This window comes from Bos indicus x Bos taurus, chromosome 7 (genome assembly GCF_003369695.1).
Source record: "Bos indicus x Bos taurus breed Angus x Brahman F1 hybrid chromosome 7, Bos_hybrid_MaternalHap_v2.0, whole genome shotgun sequence".
Taxonomy (NCBI): domain Eukaryota; kingdom Metazoa; phylum Chordata; class Mammalia; order Artiodactyla; family Bovidae; genus Bos; species Bos indicus x Bos taurus.
Genome location: NC_040082.1, coordinates 53,365,499 through 53,389,984, shown reverse-complemented (window position 1 = coordinate 53,389,984; position 24,486 = coordinate 53,365,499). Strand labels below are relative to the sequence as shown.

The 24,486-nt window shown below is 38.3% G+C and overlaps 1 protein-coding gene across 2 annotated transcripts in view; it reads left to right on the top strand.

Moving 5' to 3' along the window:
• Positions 1–3,769: 3,769 nt before the first annotated feature.
• Positions 3,770–24,486, top strand: part of RBM27 (RNA binding motif protein 27) — a 60,872-nt gene continuing 40,155 nt past the window's right edge. The window contains exons 1-5 of one of the 2 annotated variants that reach the window (XM_027546078.1): positions 3,770–4,030; positions 16,143–16,261; positions 18,444–18,568; positions 23,030–23,121; positions 23,790–23,983. In XM_027546078.1, coding sequence (XP_027401879.1) covers positions 3,972–4,030; positions 16,143–16,261; positions 18,444–18,568; positions 23,030–23,121; positions 23,790–23,983 — 589 coding nt within the window. In that variant the 5' untranslated portion in view covers positions 3,770–3,971. The remainder of the gene's footprint in view (positions 4,031–16,142; positions 16,262–18,443; positions 18,569–23,029; positions 23,122–23,789; positions 23,984–24,486) is intronic. The other variant, XM_027546079.1, reaches the window with a different exon arrangement.

Sequence of the window (24,486 nt, the reverse complement as noted above, 5' to 3'; positions counted from 1 at the left end):
TCCGCAAACCCAAATATGACTATCGTAATCATGTCTGTTTTATTCCCTGTAATAGTCTTGATTAAATGATGCCCTCAGCCACTAGAAAGCCAGTATCTTGGCACCCTCACCTCTGAAGTAAGGCTTGAAAATTTGTTCTATAAATATTACATTTGAAAAGTACTTTGAAATTCTGGCAGCAGAGTGATTTATTGTGAAAAAGGCATTTCCTATTCCATATCAATCATGCTATCAAGTTCTTGCCTAGCTGCAGGCCTAAGCAAATCACTTTTACATTTCTCTTTTTAAAATATCTATCATTTGTGGGTAATACTTCATCTCTGCAGGGGAAAGAAGTGAAGGGAAAATGAGGATAAGGATAAAGCAAGAAGAGGAGGAGAGAGAGAAGAAAAGGCAACAGCTGAATGTGTCAAAGCTCTGGGCTTGCTGTTAGAAGATCCAGATGTTACTTCGTCTCTGTGGACTTGACTCAGCTGCAGAGCTGGGGAGGAGCTGACAGTGAAGGAAGTTCACTAGGTAATTTCTAAGTGTGTTTCGCTTTTACTTTCACCTATTAGTTCGCTACGTAAGGGGTCCGGGCTTCCCAGGTGCATGTGTGTGTGCTTCACTTGTGTCTGACTGACTGCAATCCCATGGACTGTAGCCTGCCAGGGGATTTCCCAGGCAAGAATACTGACATTTTCTGTGATTGTGATTTTCATCCTGTCTGCCCTCTGACAGATAAGGATAAAAACATCTACTTCTGCTTTATTGACTACGCCAAAGCCTTTGACTGTGTGGATCACCACAAACTGGAAAATTCTTAAAGAGATGGGAATACCAGACCACCTTACCTGCCTCGTGAGAAATCTGTATGCAGGCAACAGTCAGAACATGGAACAACAGACTGGTTCCAAATTGGGAAAGGAGTACCTCAAGGCTGTATATTGTCACCCTGCTTATGTAATTTACATGCAGTGTACAACATGCGAAATGCAGGGCTGGATGAAGCACAAGCTGGAATCAAGACAGCCGGAAGAAGTATCAATAACCTCAGATATACAGATGACATCACCCTTATGGCAGAAAGCGAAGAACTAAAGAGCCTTTTGATGAAAGTCAAAGAGGAGAGTGAAAAAATTGGCTTAAAACTCAACATTCAGAAAACTAAGATCATGGCATCCGGTCCCATCACTTCATGGCAAATAGATGGGGAAACAGTGAGAGATTTTATTTTTGTGGGCTCCAAAATCACTGCAGATGGTGATTGCAGCCATGAAATTAAAAGACACTTGCACCTTGGAAAAAAAGCTGTGACCAACGTAGACAGCATATTCAAAAGCAGAGACATTACTTTGCCAACAAAGGTCTGTCTAGTCAAAGCTGTGGTTTTTCCGGTAGTCATGTATGGATGTGAGAGTTGGACTATAAGGAAACCTGAGCACCGAAGAACTGATGCTTTTGAACTGTGGTGTTGGAGAAGAGTCTTGAGAGTCCCTTGGACTGCATGGAGATCCAACCAGTCTATCCTAAAGAAAGTCAGTCCTGAATATTCACTGGAAGGACTGATGATGAAGCTGAAACTTCGTTACTTTGGCCACCTGATGTGAAGAACTGACTCACTAGAAAAGACCCTGACGCTGGGAATGATTGAACGCGAGAGAAAGGGACCATAGAGGATGAGATGGTTGGATGGTATCACCTACTAGATGGACATGAGTTTGAGTAAGCTCTGGGAGTTGGTGATGGACAGGGAAGCCTGGCGTGCTGCAGACTATGGGGTGGCAGAGTCGGACACAACTGAGCCGCTGAACTAAACTGAACTGAACTGAATACTTTAGTGGGTTGCCATTTCCTCCTCCAGGAGACCTTCCCTACCCACAGATGGAACCCAGGTTTCTTACTTCTCCTGCACTGGCAGGCAGGTTCTTTACCACTAATGCCACCTCACTTCCTAAGTGGTTCAGGGGTAAAGATTCGCCTGCCAATGAAGGGGACACAGGAGACGTGGCTTCTATCCCTGGGTCAGGAAGGTCCCCTGGAGGAGGAAATGGCAACTCACTCCAGTATTCTTGCCTGGAGAATCCCATGGAGAGAGGAGCCTGGTGGGCTAGGGTCCACAGGGTTGCAAAGAGTTGGGTGCACACACATATAGGGGGTCCACAAACTAGCCTGCAAGCCAGACCATGTTGGCACCTGTTCCTGGACACCTGTGAGGTAACAATAACTTTTACACTTTTAAATGGTTGGAGAAAAAAAATCAAGGGAATAACATGTTGTGACACATGAAAACTCTCTCACATTGAAATTTTCATACACCTTTTATTGGAACACAGTCACAGTTGATTTGTTTCCATATTACCTATGACCTATTTCATGCCAAGAGGGCATAGTTGAGTAGTTGTCAGAGACCTCATAGCCCCCAAAACCAAAAAATATTTGCTGTCTAGCCTTTTACGAAGAGTTGACTCATTGGAAAAGACTCATGCTGGGAGGGATTGAGGGCAGGAGAAGGGGACGACAGAGGATGAGTTGGCTGGATGGCATCACCAACTCGATGCACCGTGAGTTTGAGTGAACTCCGGGAGTTGGTGATGGACAGGGAGGCCTGGCGCGCTCCAATTCATGGGGTCGCAAAGAGTCGGACACAACTGAGCGACTGAACTGAACTGAACTGAGCCTTTTACAGAAAAAAATTTGCCTACACCTGCTACATATATATATATTACAGTCTGCCTGCTTATTTTGGGTTGACCCATCTCTTTTATATGAGGTGTATGCTCATCGGGTATTTTTCATAATGTTATGATTACAATGCATAATCTCATAAACTGTCCGGCTTTCTAGGAGGAAGGACTGTTTGTTTTGCTCACCACTGGAATCCCAGTGCCTTACACAGTGCTGGTGTATAGCAGGTGCTCAGTAATCGTTGTTGAAAACATTCTAACACCAGTGCCAAGCCAGTCATTTCAAAACTCCAAAAGGGAATTTTTCATCTGGTACAAACCAATTTGCCAATTTCAGTGATTTCCATTTTTTAAATATTATTTTAAAAAACTTTTTTGCTGACCAACATCTTCCCTGCACAAAATTCCCATCGAACTTTAGAGAAGCAATGAAAAGAGAATTTTTTAAAAAATGGAATCCTTTTTCTCCCTTATGGAGAATATACTAAAAATACTGATAAAATTGAAATGGCTTCTGTCTTTTGCAACCGTTGCGCCACGTTTTTAAAATGACGATTATTGGAGTCCAAGGAAGGGTTGCCATAGCATTGTGCATAATTTAAGCACAGCAGCAAAAGATACCAGCATGCGTGCCGAGCAAAAAGAGCGTGTGAGGGGAAAAAAGTAAAATTTTGCGTTCTGTGCACAGTGTCGAACGTGAACGTATTGCACGTTATGTTGCAGATTTACTACAGCTGAGTCATTTCGGGACACTAGTGTGTGTTTCCAGGAAAAAAACGGGAGGAAGGAACCAGGCTGAGGGGCTCACCGGGTTCCCCCAGGCACTCCCAGCAGCAGACACCGGTTTTCCGCGGCGGGCGGCGGCGTGGTTAAAAAAAAAAAAAAAAAAGTGTCGCGGCCCCTTTAAGAGCCACAGCACCTTCTCTAAGATACCATCTTGCACCAGGAGTTCACGTAAGCTCTCTACCTACCTTGCTAAATCCCTCCTCATTTACTGGGTACGACCGGCGGGCGGGCCGAACGAGCCTTTTCATTGGCTTTGCGCGCAGGCCCTCTCTTTCCTATTGGTTCCAGCGCTCGCCACTCGACGCTATCTCCCCCCTCTCCTGTGCCGTCGGGCTAGGTTGAGCGAGGGCTCTTGGGTTAGTTCCTGTTAGGCCCCGGCCGGGGGAGTAGATTGAAGTCCTCTAAGATGCCCGGTGGGCTGAGGCACCCGGAGCTGTGAAGAAGGCGTGAGGAGGCGGCGGGGGGCGACTCGCGGCAGGCCCGAACAAGAGCGGCGGCCGAGCCCGCCTTCCCTGCACCATGCTCATAGAGGATGTGGATGCCCTCAAGTCCTGGCTGGCCAAGTTACTGGAGCCGATGTGAGTGAGGCAGGCTGGGCCGGGGCTGGCGAACGTGGGCGTTGGGGGCCCGCGGGGGCGTGGGGGGAGGGGAAGCGGCGTGGGGGAGGGCGGAGCGGAGGGGCAGCGGTCGGGAGGTCCTGGCGACGTCTTCTCTGTAGTACTATCACCATTGTGGGGGGGTGGGGGGAGGAGAGCAAGGGACGTAGAGGCGGTGTGGCTCTGGGAACTGGGCGGGGGGGGGGGGGGGAGGCGGGGAGGACAGCGAGGGCTTTTGAAATACACATTTTGGGGTGCTCAAAAGGGTAGCGGGAAGTGAGGGAATTTAAAATACTGCTCTTTTAGAACTGAGAGAGTAATCGGGGCTCTTGAGGGATTTTAGAATATCGGGATCTTGAAGGGAGTAGCAGGATATCAAGGGTTTTACAAACAATATTATTCCGGGACTAAACGATCTAGAAGCGGAGTATTGGGGACCTTTTGGAAGCATGAAGGGAGAAAAGGAGAGTAGGGACATTAAGGGCTTTAGAGCGATTACTGATGAGTTCTAAGGGTTCAAGAATATTGAATTAAAATACGGTAGTGGATAGGGATTTGTGGACACTGAAGTGTTTTGGGAATTATTAGGAATTTGATAAGCCTATTAAGGGATGCTATTATTGAGGAGTTGATAGTGCCAAGAGAGCTGATGATTTTTAAATACCATTAGGGGTTGGGAAAAGTAAGGTTTTGTAAGTTTGACTGGGGGTTGAAAGGACTACTCGAGTATCTAATATTATTGGAGGACAGGCTGAAAGGGGTATACCGGCAGCACCAAGGGATTTTTAGATGCAGGTATTGGAATAATGAAACGGGTAGTGGAAAGAAAGAGTTTTGTAACTACTGAGGATTGCCGTGTAGGATTATTGGTGAGTGGCTTGTTTCTGATATCTGGAGTAGTATGGTGGAAATATTGTTGGGACCCTTGAAATAAAGGAATAGCGAAGATATGAACTTTCTGTTGGTTTTGTAACCGTTTTAAAGGGATGAGATGGTGAAGTGTTAATTTGGGACACTGGGGTATAGGTAGTCTCTGAAAGGTATCTCAGTGAGGGAAGAGGAAAAGCTGGAGGGAGGGTGGGAGGAGGTGATAACTAACTCTCTTGGGAAAGAAGGCATGGGAAGGGAAGGAATCATTTGCTGCCCCTTTGTCATTTCTACTTAATACTTTTCCTCCTACTGGAGGTGAGGGCTTTCTGGCTGAAAGAAAAGGAGTAGAAGAGATGAGTAGGCTTTGATTCATTAGATCAGATAATTTTAGTGGAAAAATTGAGTTTTTGCAGAGGTGGAAATAAAGGGTAATTCGGGAGGTGTGGTGAAGTTGGTTGTTAGGAGACTGCTACTTCCCTGTTTGTCTCTTTCCTTGTGCTCCTGAGAAATCCTGTTAACTAACTTTTGATGTTTTGCTATTTCTGTTTCTTGGGTTGGGATGGTAACACCTAGGAAGACTCATTTGTAGTCCAGTGTGTCAGCCTTGTGAAGATGGTAGGATGGTAAAGTGAGACAGCATTAAGGGAATTTTGATGTCTGAAGTGGTATTTGCTTTCTGAGGATATGTATATGACTAGAGCACAGGTATGAATGAATGTACACTAAGGGCTTCTGAGTTTTACATTAGTGATGGTCTAAGTAATATGCAAATGACTTCTGGGCACACTTAAAAGTTTTATTGAAGAATATGGGCCTCTTGAGTGTGCATCATACTTTTCTTACATACAGTATCAAGATTGGAGCACAAAGGTGGAAATGGATTGTGATGAAGGTGGGAAATCATGAAGTAGAGTTAGTGAAATTGACCATATATGGAAGAGGCTAAGAATAGAAAAAGGTCTATTAAAATATAGAACAGGAGAACCTTTGTGTTTTTAGTTGGATGGTAGATACTTTTGAAAGTATTAAATGTTGGTAGTACTTTTGAAAGTATTAAATGTGTATTTTATGTCTTCAGAAGAAGGTGACAAGTTTTAATATTATAGTTAATTATTTTTTTAAAGCTCCCTAAAATGTTTTGGTCTGGGTAATATTTTTTGATTTTTTTCTTATTGTCAGAATTTAGTTTGGGTGGGAACTTAAGTCTCCCTAGGGTGCTTTCACCAGTTTTTTTGGACTATTTATATTGATTTTATTCATATATATTCTGTAATTTTTATGGGTAAAAGTTATCTTTCAAAATGATTAGTTTCCCCACTTGTTTTGAGTTATATCTTCAACATAAAGGTCACATCATGTCTCTTTTAAATATTATTTTTGTTACTTTTTTAGTGTTAAGAAAGATCTAAAATCACTGCTTAGACTTAATAATATAGATGATCTTCCTAGAACTACAAAATTACAAAATAAATACTTATTTTTAACTCCTATAGGTAATGGATTTGGGTGAAAGTGTTCATAATAAGCAGTAAAGACAAGTGGAAATGTCACATATATTCTCATTCTTAGTATGTTGTCATGGGAGAGTATTTTTTGTTTAGACATCCTAAAATGTAAGAAATGATATGCTGAAGTGGGTTGTATTTGTAAGTTTACTTTTTGCATATTCCAGATTCAAGAAAATTTTCATGGGAGATTGGCATGTTGCTACAACACAGCATTTCAGAGCAGTTGTCATGCTTTCATATAATGTAGTTGCAGTGGATATGTTTTAATCAGACTGTAGCTATGTACATGATTTCCTGTTGCACTTTCTTATTTAGCTTAATTTAAAATTTTCTAAATTTAGGGAATTCCCTGGTGGTCCAGTGGTTAGGACTCTGTGCTTTCACTGTCGTGGACCTGGGTCAATCTCCATTCTGGGAGCTAAGATCCTGCAAGCCACATGGATGCCCCCCCCCCCCCCCCAAAAAAAAAAAAGTAACTGAATTATAAAAGGTTTTGATTTTTAGGGATTTTTAAGTGTGGTCCACCTTGTCATTAGTGAAATGAAGTCAGGTAACAAAATATTATGAAACCAGTCTAGTTTGTATGTGTTTGTGCCCCATAGACAAATTAGAAATCTCATACTGTTAGAGCTTATCTGTTTCCACTCCTTTTGTAGATGTGGGGCATATCTGTTACCTTATTAGAGGAGGGACAGGGGGAGGGAGACTAGAAGAAAGCACTCCTGAACTAGCTGTGGGCCACCTAGTACCATTTTCATTGGCAGTGCAGTAAAAGGGAGAGAAACCATCTTAGTCCAGGAGTTTATCTCTCTTCCTACTGCTGCATGAACAGACTGAACACAGATCTTGTTTGGGGTCCTCATCTTCCTTCTGTTTCAAAATCTTCTAGATATCCTAGTTATAGAGACTATGTAGGGATTATACATGAGTAGGACATGTCATGATTTCTTTTTATTACAAATAACTGCTCACTTGAACTATCTGGACTCCTTAAAGATAAGGTTCTAAGTAAATTTAGAGGATAAATCAGCCAGTGGAGAAATTTCTACAAGTTTAGAAAACATTCAAGCAAGCATTTTAAAATAACAAACATGCATTTCTACCAAAAATGTTGTCTTTAATGAGGAATGTTTTAAGTTATTTTTATTTTATATATATTGAATATATATAAGTACATCTAATTCACTGCTGCTTATTAGGTTTATTGTAAAAATTTGTCGTGTGATAATAATTTTGTAATGTATAAAAATACCAAATCACAGTGTTGTACACCAGCAGCTAACATAAGTGTTTTAAGTCAATTTTACTTCAAAAACAAACAAACAAACTCATAGAAAAAGAGATCAGATTTGTGATTACCAGAGGTGGGGTTGTCTTTACCAGAGGAGGAGAGTTGGATGAAGATAGTAAGTAGGTACAAACTTCCAGGTACAAGATATATAGTACTAAGAATGTGAAGCATGATTAATATAATTAACACTGCTGTGTGTTACATATGAAAGTTGAGATAAAATCCTGACTTCTCATGACAAGGAAAAAATGTGTTTTTTGTTTTTGTTTTGTATCTATGTAAAATGAATGTTCACTAAATTTATCATGGTAACATTTCATATATGTAAGTAAAATCATTAATGCTGTACAATTCAGACATACATAGTTCAATTATATCTCAAACTGAAAGAAAAAAAAAAGCTATGAATAACCAAAAAAACTTGCCTTGATACATGTTTTGAAGAGAGTGATAGGGTTTGTAATACTTTCTGAACAGTTGCATTCATCCATTTATCTGTCATCTTTCGGTAGAGCATCATTGTGCGATGCAGGGCATTTAGTTTCTAGATCTATATTTGAGTCACTGACTTTGGAGAGTTTTCTTACCTTTCTGTGTTAAACAATTAATTATATTAACCTTTTACCTATCTTGCAATAATGCAGACTATAAAAAGTATTTTATGTACCAGAATCATTAAATATAAATGAATTTTATGGTTTTTGAAATGTGAAAATATATTAAACTCTTTTTGCAAAAATACTTATTAATACTAGTGTTAAGTCCTTCTGCTGCTTACAGAATAATCAGTCTAGTGCATGACAGATTCTCATTGCAGGCCCTAGACAAGAATTGGTAGAGAAACCCATCAACCTGATGTGCAGTTTCTGTGAGTTTGGGTCATATCAAGGTCTTTGTTAAAAAAAAAAAAAAAGCTGTAAAACATTGACTTTATGTCATTTCTGAGTATGATGGAAAAGACACAATAATGTTCATTGGGATGATTCTATTGACCCAGTGGTCAGGGGGTGTGTATTTGGGTTGAACTCTAAAGTTTACATGCTGTTTGTACATTTGCAATCCATACCAAATTAATTTTGACTAGAAATCTCTGCAGTTGCTCAAATGGGAAGAAGAATCACCATGTAGCAGCTTGTTAGATCTCACATCTTGATAAATGAACTGCAAGGATAAAATGAGTATTTTGTAGGTATGTTCTTAAGACTGAAAAGTACTGATAATTTTCTAAAGCATATGTAGTAGATTCAAAGAATTGATGTCCCTCTAAAGTTCTGTGGGACGTGTTTAAGAAGACCACTCACTATTTCATAGAAGACTTACTCTGGCACAAACACTTCTTGGCAAGTTTTAGTATACTAAGTTAGGAACGTATTTGTTCTTATGTTCTTTGGTGTGACTCCTAAATATTTCTGACTTCATTCTCCCTGGCCCATTTGCTGTAGGCTAGGAGCCATATATTGCCTTCATAGCCTTGTTTCCTACCAATGTCTTGTTCATCCTCTCACAGTGTTGTTACTTCATTATTAATCTCTTTGTTTAGCCATTTGATATTTTGTACTATAATTATTATTTTTTCATTTCCTTGTGACTGAGGGGCAAGGTCTGTCATGTTCAAAGTAATTCCATTACCCAGCAAGAAGGTTGGCATTTCCTTAACATTTAGTAAATGTCTAATTAATGTCCTCATGTGTATTTAGGTTGGTCACAATTAGAAAAGTATGATTTTTTTTTTTAAAGTAGTCTCATTTTCTGAGTGTGCTTAGCTGGTGGCTACTGTGCCAGGGTATCGCAATGGTGTCTGCAACTGAGTAACATCTATTTTTCCCCTCCAGATAAATCTAGGGGTATTTTCTTCCACATCATCTTCATTCATGAAAGCCCCTAAGTAATGATGGGGAATGTGAAGGCTTTCATTTGAAAAGACGTGGAAGTACCAATATTTTTGTTTCCTACACAATAGTAGTAGTGCAGTAGCCAGCAGCTAGGCACATTGAGAAAATCAGATTACTAAAAGTATCTGCAAGGCTGAGTTGATAGCTCAGTGGATGTGTTAATACCCGCAATCGTGATTTCATTAAGAAGAAAAAAGACAGATTTGAGATTTTTACAGATAAGACATTCCTGGGCAATATTTCTATTAACTTCTCGTGATAAAAATTCATTCTAAGCAATTTTTATTCTTTTAAATAAAAATAGATAATAGAAACATGTTTGTAGAACAGTATGCAAGATGTGAATTTTAAAGAATCCTCATTTGTAACTTCCATTAAACTTTAGGAAACTTCTTATGGTTCTTTATTTTAACTGAAAGGTGATTACCGATGAGGCTTAGAATACATTAATTTGTTGTGCAGATAAACATTAGAAAAAATGTATATGCTGTGATAGATTTTACTTGCATGGAATTGACACTGAGTTTTAGTTCCACAGGTAAGCTGTCTCCCTGGTTTTGAATGGATCACTTGATTTGTCTTTACATATTTACAAATTTAGGCATCTGTAAAATGAATAATAATTGATCATGGTATTAAGGGGTTTCCCAGGTGGGGCTAGTGGTAAAGAACCCACCTGCCAGTGCAAGAGACATAAGAGATGCGGGTTTGATACCTGGGTTGGGAAGATCCCCTGGAGGAAAGCATGGCAACTCACTCCAGTATTCTTGTGTGGAGCATCCCATGGACACAGGAGCCTGGTGGGCTTCAGTTCATAAGATTGCAAAGAAACACAACTGAAGTGACTTAGCACATGCACACACATGCTATTAAGACCTTTTAAAGACTATAGAATAGTACTTTTTGGTGGATATTATTACCTTTCCTAATCTCTTTGTTATAATGGAAGCCCCTTTTTGTCTAGAAACATGTGTTTAACATGGCCATGGCCCCATAATTTTAAAACCTCTTTCCAAGATATACTTTGTCCCTATAGTTAGGCAGAAATGAATTTCCATAGCTTTGGTTATAAATGAGAGCTAAAAGGGATTTTTAAAAAAAATTAATTATTTTGGCTGCACTGGGTTTTAACTGCAGCATATGGGATCTTTGATCTTTCATTGCAGCATGTGAACTCTTAGCTGCAGCATGTGGGATCTAGTTCGCTGAGCAGGGATTGAAACCCAGATCCCCTGCATTAGGAGAGTGGAGTCTTAGCCACTGGACAACCGCGCAAGTCCCAAGAGCGAAATGATTTTAATACTCTTTGGGTACTGTTTTTGTGTAAGAGAAGTAGGAAGTGGCCCTGCATTTGTCTTGTAACCTATCAAGGGTCTTAGTCATGCTCATATTTTTGTGACATACTTCTGAAAGTCTCTTTGGTCTACTATTAGTATTGGTATCATGTCCGTGTCAGTGAAAGTCTCTGAGTCATGTCCGACTCTGCAACCCCATGGACTATACAGTCCATGGAATTCTCCAGGCCAGAATACTGGAGTGGGTAGCCTTTTCCTTGTCCAGGAAAGTTGGTACCATAGCTACTATTATAGTATGGCTACTACCATAGCTACTATTACAGTATACCTACTATAGTAGCTATACTATAATCGTACCTATAATAGTAGCCATACTATAATAGTAGCCATACTATAATAGTAGCTATAGCTATACTATAATAGTAGCTATACTATAATAGTAGCTATAATATTATAGCAGTTAAAATAGTAGCTACTATAATAGTAGCTATAATAGTAGCTACTATTATAGTAGCTATTATAGCTACTATTGGTATCATAGCTACTATAATATTTTAATTGTCAGATTTAAAAGAGTATGGTAAGTGGTGATGAAAGAATAAATAAGAGCAATCATAAAGGTACAAAAAAAATCACAGCAACAAACTTCCCAATGTATTTGTTTCACCATTCAATTGATGTGAATCATTATTTCAGACTGGTGATTTCCTTCATTCTTAGTGCACTTTATGGATACATAGTCAGTTCAGTTCAGTAGCTCAGTTGTGTCCGACTCTTTGCGACCCCATGAATCGCAGCACGCCATGCCTCCCTGTCCATCACCAACTCCCAGAGTTCACTCAGATTCACATCCATCAAGTCAGTGATGCCATCCAGCCATCTCATCCTCAGTCATCCGCTTTTCCTCCTGCCCCCAATCCCTCCCAGCATCAGAGTCTTTTCCAATGAGTCAACTCTTCGCATGAGGTGGCCAAAGTACTAGAGTTTCAGCTTTAGCATCATTCCTTCCAAAGAAATCCCAGGGCTGATCTCCTTCAGAATGGACTGGTTGGATCTCCTTGCAGTCCAAGGGACTCTCAAGAGTCTTCTCCAACACCACAGTTCAAAAGCATCAATTCTTTGGCGCTCAGCCTTCTTCACAGTCCAACTCTCACATCCATTCATGACCACAGGAAAAACCATAGCCTTGACTAGACGGATGGCCCTTTGTTGGCAAAGTAATGTCTCTGCTTTTGAATATGCTCTCTAGGTTGGTCATAACTTTCCTTCCAAGGAGTAAGCATCTTTTAATTTCATGGCTGCAGTCACCATCTGCAATGATTTTGGAGCCCCCCAAAAATAAAGTCTGACACTGTTTCTGCTGTTTTCCCCTCTATTTCCCATGAAATGATGGGACCAGATGCCATGATCTTCGTTTTCTGAATGTTGAGCTTTAAGCCAACTTTTTCACTCTCCACTTTCACTTTCATCAAGAGGCTTTTGAGTTCCTCTTCACTTTCTGCCATAAGGGTGGTGTAATCTGCATATTTGCGGTTATTGATATTTCTCCCAGCAATCTTGATTCCAGCTTGTGTTTCTTCCAGTCCAGCGTTTCTCCTGATGTACTTACTCTGCATATAAGTTAAATAAACAGGGTGACAATATACAGCCTTGACGTACTCCTTTTCCTATTTGGAACCAGTTTGTTGTTCCATGTCCAGTTCTAACTGTGGCTTCCTGGCCTGCATACAAATTTCTCAAGAGGCAGGTCAGGTGGTCTGGTATTCCCATCTCTTTCAGAATTTCCCACAGTTTATTGTTATCCACACAGTTAAAGGCTTTGGCATAGTCAATAAAGCAGAAATAGATATTTTTCTGGAACTCTCTTGCTTTTTCCATGATCCAGCGGATGTTGGCAATTTGATCTCTGGTTCCTCTGCCTTTTCTAAAACCAGCTTGAACATTAGGAAGTTCACGGTTCACATATTGCTGAAGCCTGGCTTGGAGAATTTTGAGCATTACTTTACTAGCGTGTGAGATGAGTGCAATTGTGTGGTAGTTTGAGCATTCTTTGGCATTGCCTTTCTTTGGGATTGGAATGAAAACTGACCTTTTCCAGTCCTGTGGCCACTGCTGAGTTTTCCAAATTTGCTGGCATATTGAGTGCAGCACTTTCACAGCATCATCTTTCAGGATTTGGAATAGCTCAACTGGAATTCCATCACCTCCACTAGCTTTGTTCATAGTGATGCTTTCTAAGGCCCACTTGACTTCACATTCCAGGATGTCTGGCTCTAGATGAGTGATCACACCATCGTGATTATCTGGGTCGTGAAGATCTTTTTTGTACAGTTCTGTGTATTCTTCCCACCTCTTCTTAATATCTTCTGCTTCTGTTAGGTCCATACCATTTCTGTCCTTTATCGAGGCCATCTTTGCATGAAATGTTCCCTTGGTATCTCTAATTTTCTTGAAGAGATCTCTAGTCTTTCCCATTCTGTTGTTTTCCTCTATTTCTTTGCATTGATCACTGAGGAAGGCTTTCTTATCTCTTCTTGCTCTTCTTTGGAACTCTGCATTCAGATGCTTATATCTTTCCTTTACTCCTTTGCTTTTCACTTCTCATCTTTTCACAGCTATTTGTAAGGCCTCCCCAGACAGCCATTTTGCTTTTTTGCATTTCTTTTCCATGGGGATGGTCTTGATCCCTGTCTCCTGTACAATGTCACGAACCTCATTCCATAGTTCATCAGGCACTCTATCTATCAGATCTAAGCCCTTAAATCTATTTCTCACTTCCACTGTATAATCATAAGGGATTTGATTTAGGTCATACCTGAATGGTCTAGTGGTTTTCCCTACTTTCTTCAATTTCAGTCTGAATTTGGCAATAAGTAGTTCATGATCTGAGCCACAGTCAGCTCCTGGTCTTGTTTTTGTTGACTGTATAGAACTTCTCCATCTTTGGCTACAAAGAATATAATCAGTCTGATTTCGGTGTTGACCATCTGGTGATGTCCATGTGTAGAGTCTTCTCTTGTGTTGTTGGAAGAGGGTGTTTGCTATGACCAGTGCATTTTCTTGGCAAAACTCTATTACTCTTGCCCTGCTTCATTCCGTATTCCAAGGCCAAATTTGCCTGTTACTCCGGGTGTTTCTTGACTTCCTACTTTGGCATTCCAGTCCCCTATAGTGAAAAAGGACATCTTTTTTGGGTGTTAGTTCTAAAAGGTCTTGTAGGTCTTCATAGAACCGTTCAACTTCAGCTTCTTCAGTGTTACTGGTTGGGGCATAGACTTGGATTACTGTGATATTGAATGGTTTGCCTTGGAAATGAACAGAGATCATTCTGTCGTTTTTGAGATTGCATAGGAGCTGTTAAATTTAAATGGTCCCATTCCTTTGGCTGTAAACGTGCTTTTTGTATTTGGTGCAGAATTCTAACTATCATTTATTAACAATCACTGGTTCACTCACATTAAACAAATATTTAGAATCTATAATCTTTTCTTGGTGTCTACTCTTACCTTCTTGTAACTATTCATCTTGAGTTTTATCAGTGTTACATCAAAATGTATTTCATCAGAAACAACCTAATTCTGCATTTGTTTTTTAGAGTCTGAATACTAACCATATGTAGAAGATACCTGGATTTGTTTAACTCACCTCATTTTCCAGTAATCTGAGTTTTGCCTGTTTCTCACTGGAAACCTCATATTCTTACCCAGTGTTATACCTGTTAGGTCGTGAGACTCCTCGAAGGTTCCCATAAGATCAGGGAAAATAACATTGCTTCTTTTCTGTTATTCTTAGTTATTTAAATAAAAAAATCCTTTCTCTCTGTGTTTAGAATATAATTGGAGATGCTATATGTCCATTTTAGAATTTAGCAGTTGGATTTATTAAGGTAATCTGTTCATAATTCTCCAAAATACAATCGTTTTATTTAAGGATCCCAGTTTTCTTTTAATTAATACATAACTCATCATCTGTGTACTTAGACTCCTAGTGCACTCTGACATTTGCCCATCATTTTTTTTAATTAGTTTTGAGTTTTGTAAAATTGGTAGAATTGAAATTTGCTCTCAGAATTTGGTGCATAAATGTTTTAAAAGTATACACTAGAAAGGAAGTAAGGGTGTTGGTGTTGTTTTTTACTTACTAATTTCATACATTATTGGAAATGTGATTGATACCTTGAGCTGAAACTTTTTTAACTTTCTGATTTATAGTAGAGGCCCAAGGATCATAGAATAAGATTAGTATTTTATAGGGATATAATCATTTTGCTTGCATAATGATTTTACCTCCTGTCATTCTGAGTTTTTTCATTTTATCTTCACAACAGTGCTGTGAAGCCACAAAGGATATATGATACTTAAATGTACATTTATGGGGAAAATAGAATATAAATATATAAGCGTGTGTATGTATATTTTTTATAAGAAGAAAACTTGCTATTACTTGTAATATATATAAAATGTTAAGTCTGGCGGATTGCTGTACATTAGGAGTTGGCAACTCAAGGATCTTGTGCTGCCCTGGCATAAGAGATAACTTAGAATGTCAAAGTCAGGTTACTACTGACTAGAAAAAAAAGTGATGTAAATAAAGGTTATCTCTGCTGCGCTTTCACCACTTCTCTTATCCTTCCTGTTCTAACGCCCCAATCTTTTCTTTCTTCCTAATAGCTGCTGAAGTGTTTGCCAGTAAAATTTAAGGTGACATGCTTTTTGTGTTCTTACTTTTTGTCTTAAAATGATCCTTAAGATACTCACTGAGAAGATTAGAGGTAGAAATGGCCATTTTTAGATGTTGGTGCTTGGCATTACAGAGAATGGAAAAGCTGTCCCATCACTTCCCCTGCTTCTTCATTGATCACTCAGAACAGAGAGTTCCTGAGCAGATCTACAGCGCTTCTACAGCCTGGGAGTCAAGCTGCACCTTAAGAGTCCATTGCCATCCTTTCCCTATTACCACTGAGAGCAAATAAATGTAGATTCAGTCCTAAGTTCTGAGTATAATTGGAACATTAAAAATAGGAGGCACATTATTTTATAAAAATAAGCAGGAAAAGAAAAACTTAACTGTATCATATTTATAAATATGTTCTTTGTTAACGATAGTTGCCTGTGTTTGCAGTCATTTTTTAAAATAAAGTTTTTTATTGAAGCCTTCCAAAATAGGGGTGGTTTCGTTAATGACATCAGTATTTGAAAAAAATGTTTAAAAATACTTGTTTTCTCTTTGTCTAACTAGATGTGATGCTGACCCTTCAGCCTTAGCCAACTATGTTGTAGCACTGGTCAAGAAGGACAAACCTGAGAAAGAATTGAAAGCCTTTTGTGCTGATCAACTTGACGTATTTTTACAAAAAGGTAATTATTATAGGCCTTCAACCAAGTATTTGAATAGAGATTTTAAATTTAAAACTTCCTGATAAAATCTTAAAGATAAAGCTTGAAAGGAAATAAATTGGTCAGAGTTCTTTAAATACTTGAATATACCTATTCATGCTTAATTATTTATTGTGTATTCGGCAAAACTTTTTTCCCTTTCCTACTCTGCTCCTCTCCGATATTGAGGCAGTTGTAATTCAAGTACTTTTTAAGTGAATGAATCCTTGGAGCTTGTGGTAGAGCCTAGTTAATGGTTAAAGAGTAACAATTTTAAAGATTCTTATTCTTACTGTTTATTAAGACAATGAAGGTAACTTTTTCTCCTTCTTGACTGGGGCTTCTTGATATGCAAGAAGAAATGGGCATGCTCCTCTTCTCTGTGTGTCTTTAACTTCTCATCTTCTTAGCAAAATCTTGTTCCTAGTCTGCGGAGCTTCCTGGGGGCCTCCCTGCTGCTTGTCTGACCTCATCTCCTACCACTCCCTGTCATTTGTTCCATTCTAGCCACATGGACCACCTTGCTGTTTTGTTCAGCATGGCAAACATGTTCCCAAATGAGGGCTTTTGAACACTGTTTTACCCTTGCTTGAAACACGATTTCTCATGGTTTCTGGCCTCTTCTCAAATGTCATCTTCTCAGGGTGGTTTCTCTCTCCTCTTCCCATTTTTGCTTTATTATTTTTTCATGGCATTTGTTACTCCCTGTCATGTTATATGTTAATCTGCTTGTTTATCTGTGTGTGTCTCTCTCCACCTCCTGTTTGTCTTTTCCTTTGTTAAAATTGGAGACTCGAAACCTACAGACTTGACATATAGAAGATACTCAATAAATACTGTTGAATGGACAAACAGGAATGTGGATATTTTATATTTAGTAATGAGAAAGGATCCTTTAGCTCAAGTATCTTCTGAAAAAGAAAAGATAGTCATATGACTTCTCAGTCTGAAACTAAGGATTACATATTTTTTGTCCATTTTTAAGGCTTTTTATACAAAATTAATATAGGATTCTTTCAGTACAGATGAGTATTTTCTAAATGTATTAATTAATATTGCTTAGTTTTAACTAAAGATAGTAATGATGTGTGTATCTTTTAAATTACAAAAGTAATACATGTTTTAAAAAGTGCTTTAGAAATACAGATGCATGTGAAAACAGTCTTCTGATCATAAAGTCTTTCAAATGGTCTGATTAATTTGTCTTAAAGTTATGTGTAAGAAGAGCTTACCATTTTATAATCATGGAAATGCTTACTGCACAAATTAATAACCTAAAAAGTTTATGAAAAGATGCTTTTCTGAAGAAAAAATTTGACATTTTAGAAATAGTTATTTGTATAAAACGTGTAACAGTTGTGGTGTAAGCAGAATCTGTATTATACTTTTAATATCCTCTTTAGTTCTTCCTGAGGGGTAGGACCCTTGGAAGTGACTTAAATTTGGTTTAAATAACATAATATAAATATCTTGACATTTAATTTTTAATAACTTCCTCTGGTTCTCTCCATTAAAGAGTCTGAAAAAGTTACAAAATAGAGCAGCCTTTTTCATGTTTTACTTAAAACACAAAATATTTTCATACCATTCTCATGTCAAAATTTATTTTTCAACTAATTTAAAAATAAATATTTGAGTATGCAATTTAGTTAATCTAACAATATAAAGGTATATCATGAAAGTCTCTCTCACCTCATCTGATCCCTTCCCACCCCTAGTACATTACCTTGTCATTTTTGTGTCCTTTCAGAGTTCTCTTTAATGCAAATATATATGAATACAATATTTAATTTTATATCTTGGAGCGTTGATATTATCAGTACTTATTCTTTTTATAGCCTCTGTGTGTTATTGTTTGATTGTCATATGATTTAGTCTCTTATTCATGGAAATTTGGGTTTTAGCCAATCTTTTACATACTCAAACAGGCAATCTTGCATATAAATCATTTTGTACATGTGCAAGTATCTTTAAAGGGTTTTAAACCCCAGAAATGGTTTCTCCCCCATAAGGGTTAAACTCATTTTTAGTTCCACCAGCTTTGAATGAGATGTCCCACTTTCCTCAATTTTGCCAATAGAGTGTGTTGTCAAACGTTTGGTTACCTACTAGTCATTCCTCATTTCCCTTTGTGTAACACTTACATATTATATTTTCTCCTTAGAAACTTCAGGTTTTGTGGATAAGCTATTTGAAAGTCTCTATACTAAGAACTACCTTCCTCCTTTGGAACCAGTTAAGCCTGAGCCAAAACCACCAGTCCAAGAAAAAGAAGAAATTAAAGAAGAGGTAATGTAAAGTTTTCTTTTGCTTGCAGGGACTTCTTAGCTCTTATTACCAGTATCATCCTCAGTTGGTAGTTGACCTCTGTAAAAGTTATTCTCTTTTAATTGGACATAGAGAACGGACTGATGGGTTGCACGGGGGGAGAGGACTGGGAAAGGGGTGGAGTGGGAGTTTGAGATTAGCAGATGTAAACTTTTATATACAGAATGGATAAGCAACATAGTCCTACTGTACAGCACAGGGCACTATTTTCAATATCCTGTGATAATAAACCATAATGGAAAAGAATATAAAGTGTGTGTGTGTGTGTGTGTGTATATATATATATATGTAACTGAATCACTTTGCTGTACAGCAGTAATTAGCACAACATTGTAAATCAAGTACACATCAGTTAAAAAAAAAGAATGGGCTCCCAGTATGTTTTTTCAGGTAATGGAAATACAAAGAAACTTTTCTTCTATATTGGATAATGTATAATTTTTGGTTTAAGTTATAGGTTAGGGAATTCTGGCGGTCCTTGTTAGTATAGTGGTGAGTATCCCCACCTGTCATGGGGGCCCAGGGTTTATTTCCCTAATGGGAAGGCAACATGCCCTTGGGCTTCCCTGATGGCTCAGATAGTAAAGAATCTGCCTGCAATGTAGGAGACCCAGGTTTGATCCCTGGGTTGGGAAGATTCCCTGGAGAAGAGAATGGCAACCCACTCCAATATGCTTACCTGGAGAATTCCATGGATAGAGGAGCCTGGTGTGTTAAAGTCCATGGGGTCGCAAAGAGTCGGTCAGGACCGAGTGACTAATGCTTTCACTTTAGGGCTTCTCCGATGGCTCAGTGGGTAAAAAACCTGCCTACAATGCAGGAAACATGGAAGAAGATGCAGGTTCGATCCCTGGGTCGGGAAGAATCCCCTGGAGAAGGAAATTGCACCCCACTCCAGTATTCTTGCCTGGAAAGTCCCATGGATAGAGGAGCCTCGTGGGCTCCAGACCAGGCTACAGTCCATGGGGTCGCAAAGAGTCGGACATGACTGAGCAGCTAAGCATGCAGCACTTAGGACTCCGTGCTTTCATTGCTGAGGGCATTGGTTTAATCCCTGGTCAGGGAAATTTTTTTTAAAAAGGTATAGGTTACATCTTTGTATAATAAGTTAAAATTTTTGCAGCATGTGTCCTTTTTTAGAGTCACTGAAGGTCAGTGGATTGAAAGTGTCTGTTTGAAAGATAGCTCCTTTGAGTGAGGAAAATTACATTATCTTGAGTTTTGAAAGAACAGTTAAAGAAAAAAAACCAAATTGTTACACTATTTCATTTTGTATCTTTGCAGTGAATCGTAATTTTGAAAATTGTGGAAAATGGATTTCAGCTTCTATGTATACTACCCCAAATGTCTGGCATTTTTTCCATTTTCTTAGCTTTTATACATAACTTAATTGTTATTACTGACAAATAATAGCTTGTAGAATAGTGTGTAAATATAATAGTTTAAAGTAATTGTTAGATAACATTGAAAGGAGGAAGTTGTCTTTTTTGTACCTTCAGCCACTTGCCATCCTCATAAATATTTAGTAGGTATCTCTAAAAGGTTATATTTTTAAAGCCTCCAAATATTCTTGTATATAAAAGTAACAATAACTCCTTAATATCAGATACCCAGTGTTTAAATTGCTTATTGTTCATAAATGTCCATTTTTTTCCCCGTTTGTTTGAGTCAAGATCTAAATAATCAAGTTGGCTGAAGTGTCATTTTTTTTTTAATTCCTTCTTACATATTCCCTCTCACTTCCTTCATGCCAAGGTTACTGCTACTCTTATTTCTAATACAGTGTGAAGAAGTGAAGTTGCTCAGGCGTGTCCAACTCATTGCGACCCCATGGACCGTAGCCCACCAGGCTCCTTGGTCCATGGGATTTTCCGGGCATGAATACTGGAGTGGGTTGCCATTTCCTTCTCTAGGGGATCTTCCCGACTTAGGGATCGAACCCAGGTCTCCTGCATTGTAGGCAGACACTTCACTGTCTGAACTACCAGGGATACAGTGTATTCTTGTTTTTTTCAGTTTATGTAATAAGAATCATACAGACTTTTTTTAAAATCTGTACAAATCAAGCATTTTATTTATATAGCAAGAAAGCACTCATTTGTTCTCAACTTAAATATACTTGAGATTAAAAATCATGTTTGACAATGTACTGCAGGATGCTGAATAAGACTTCACCCATATTGCTTTGGATTTCTTTGTATATTTTCCATACCCATAGGAATAATTAACTTAACTTCCTTAACCTACTGGATGCTCCCTGGATGTAAAAGTCTTACACTCTTTTGTCTAGCTTCCTTAGCTTATTTTTACATGAGATTCATTCGTATTGTGCATGCCCTTTTGACTTTTTTAAACAGCTTATTGATACGTAATTCACCAGCTTTGCAATTCACCTATGTAAAATATACAAATGTGATAATTTTCATTGTATTCAGAATTGTATAACCATCTCCATAGTCCATTTTAGAACATTTTCAGCATCTAAAAAAGAAACTTCATGCTCATTAAGCCATTACTTCCAGGTCTTCCAGTCCCAGTCCCCACCCCAGGCCATATACTAAACTATTTTCAGTCTCATTAAATCTGCTTATTCTGGACATTTCATATAAATAGAAGTACGTGGTATGTAATCTTCTGTGGCTGGCTTCTTCTGCTTAGCATAACACTTAAAAGGTTCCTCCACATTGTAACATGTATCAGGACCTCTTTTATTTTTCATGGCTGAATAATATTCCATTTTATGAATATATCACATTTTCTTTATCCAGTCATCAGTTGATGGATATTTGTATTAATAGGCAAATAGTTAGTACTTTTTATCTATCATAAATAATACTGCTATGAACATTCATGCACAGGTTTTTGTTTGGCTTTATGTTTTTATTATTTTGGGTCCTTTAACTTTTGAAGAATAGGTTTTCCTATTAGAAAAACTAATTAGTAGTTTAGAAAATTACTTCCCTAAAATTAGGAAAATTCAAAGAGGAAATTAATAGATGTCCATTAAAAAAAACTTTAGAGAATATACAAAAGCAAAAAGAAGGATAAAGTTCTCCAAGTTGATATCTTTTAAGTCTCTTTATATCTTTTAACCCCCCGCTTCCTACTTACTTATATAACTCTCTTCTTTTCATCACCCCCTTTTTTCCCTTAAATTTTATTTTGTTGAAGAAACTGAGTCAGTTTCTTCATGACTGAAGAAACTCAGTCATTTGCTGAGCAAGTCATTTTGCTCAGCAAAAAACTGAGTCGTTTGCTCCAGACACTGGAGTTTTTTACTCTGGATTTTGCTGATTGCATCCTCTGTATTTCCTGTGAATTGGTAGAGAAAATGATTTTTAAATATAGTTTAATAATTGTAGAATGTTTTTGTCAGCAACATATGGTTGTCATATTGTGGCTGCCATTTTATGTTGCCTGGATTTTACTAAATTGTTATCTTCTGTTCCATTCACTCATTTCCTGATTTGTGCATTTTTAAACGAGCCTCTCATTAGATGGGCATTTGTTTAGCTCTTCCAAATGTCTTCATTTGTCTTAATTTCCCTCTAGTAAAGGCCATATATTTATTTTTTTACTTATTTATTTTTGGCTGTGCTGGGTCTCCGTTGATCATGTAAGCTTTGTGTAGTTGCAGGGGCTACTCTCTAGTTGTGGTATGTGGGTGTCTCATTGAGATGGCTTTTCTTGTTGTGGAACACAGGCTCTAGGTACCTGGGCTCAGTGGTTGTGGTGCATGGGCTTAGTTGCCTGAGGCATGTGGGATCTTCCCAGACTAGAGACTGAACCCGCGTGCCCTGCATTGGCGGTGGATTCTTTACTACTGGACCACCAGGGACGTCCCATGTATTTGTTTTGAGATTAACTTGTGTTTAAAAAATTTTAATAGAATCACTAGTTCTGTATTTCTGGTCAATCTTGACTTCAAGTTTTAAAAGAAGCCTTAACATTTCCAATAATTCTGATACCATTTTTCCATAATTCACACGAAATACTTAGTTTTATAGCAGTGGTTAAATTAACCATTTGTTCCTTAAACTTTGTCTGTGAAATAAATCTAAAGTTCTCCTCAAATGAATTATATTGTGAATATATTTTATAATTAGGAAAACACACAAACCATTTTACTATATGATACTTAGAAGTAGAGATTTGTTATTTTTACTGTTATATTTTAAAGAATGAATTAGTTTTCCTCCTACACTGCTATTAGGGTGAGATTTAAAATTTAACATATTGCTGTTAAAGTAATTTCAACATTTTTTTTTACTTCTTCCTGTTGGCCAACTTTGGGGGATGTGATTTGATTGTAGTATTAAATATATTTATGCCCTCTCTTGTGGCCAGAAAGATTTATCAGGTGGATGTGTTTTATAGTTTCTGGAAGAACTGTTCTTGTTTCTAATGAATATTTTCTTGTAGGTATTTCAGGAGCCAGCAGAGGAAGAACGAGATGGCAGAAAAAAGAAATACCCTAGTCCCCAGAAGACTCGTTCAGAATCTAGTGAACGAAGGTTTGTGTTTATCTTTAATTAGGAAAACATTGATAACTCACTTTCCAGTTACCTTATAAGGACATTAGCAGGATTTTTGACATATGCTCTACTCCTCTCATTGTAAAATGATTAAAGAAGTAATTTTTTTTTCCATTCCCTGTGTTTTTTGTCTTTGTCATACTTTCTCTTCCTTTTATAAACAATAATCATTATGTGCTTTCCCCAGGAGCTCAGAGGTGGGAGCAGTCTCCTTAGAGAATATTAATGAAATGTTCCATTTGGTTAGGGGTGCTCAGTATTAAAATTGTCCATAGCATTTTATATTACAAGTAGTGCAGTTTATATCTTGATTCATCAGCCTACCATCAAAAAATTAGTTTTTGTTTAGGAACTCTTTGTTTTGAACTTTTTGTCTTTTCTAGTTTTAAATATGTTTTTCCTTTTACCCCTCCCCATGCTTTGGATTCACCTCTTTTTTTTATTTCTCCCCACCCAGTATACTTGAAGGGAATGTTTTTTCTTTTTATGTAATGGATTAGAGGAATTACGCAGTGGTTTTACGGCTCTCTGGAAAAGCTTAGAAGTTACGAATTTTGATGAATCACAGAGGATAATTCATATTCCAGATTTGTTTTCTGTCCTGGTTTCTGTAGTGTACCTATGGCTTTCATATCTGTATATTACAGGACACGGGAGAAGAAAAGAGAAGATGGCAAGTGGAGAGACTACGACCGGTACTATGAGCGGAATGAACTGTACCGTGAGAAGTATGACTGGAGAAGAGGCAGGAGTAAGAGCCGGAGTAAGAGCCGAGGCCTGAGTCGAAGTCGGAGTCGAAGCCGGGGGCGCAGCAAAGACCGGGATCCAAATAGGAGTGTTGGTGAGTCCAAGTGGCTTCCCCCTAAAACTCCATAGTTGCTTGTCTTCTTGTATCACAGGGGTGTCAGAATCCCTTTGATGGAAACATTGAAGGCAACAGGAGAAGGAGGCGGCAGAGGATGAAATGGTTAGATAGCATCACTGACTCGATGGATATGAATCTAAGCAAACTCCGGGATATAGTGAAGGACAGGCAAGCCTGGCATGCTGCAGTCAGTCCGTGGGATCGCAAAGAGTCAGACATGACTTAGGGACTGAACACCAACAAGCAACCTTTAATACATCTGAGCAATGTAAAATCTGGAATTGTGTCACAAAAACTTGATTTTTGTTACAAAGTCAGGGCTCTATTCTCAGGGTGGAGTCAAAGGAGTTTGTCTAAAAAGAAGCCATTTGTTCATGTATCATAGGACATGTCTAAATTTAAGTCATTTTGTATAATTGAAACATGTGTCCTTTAATCAGCAAAACTATTACTGGTGGGAGAGGGTTGTCTCTTTCTGT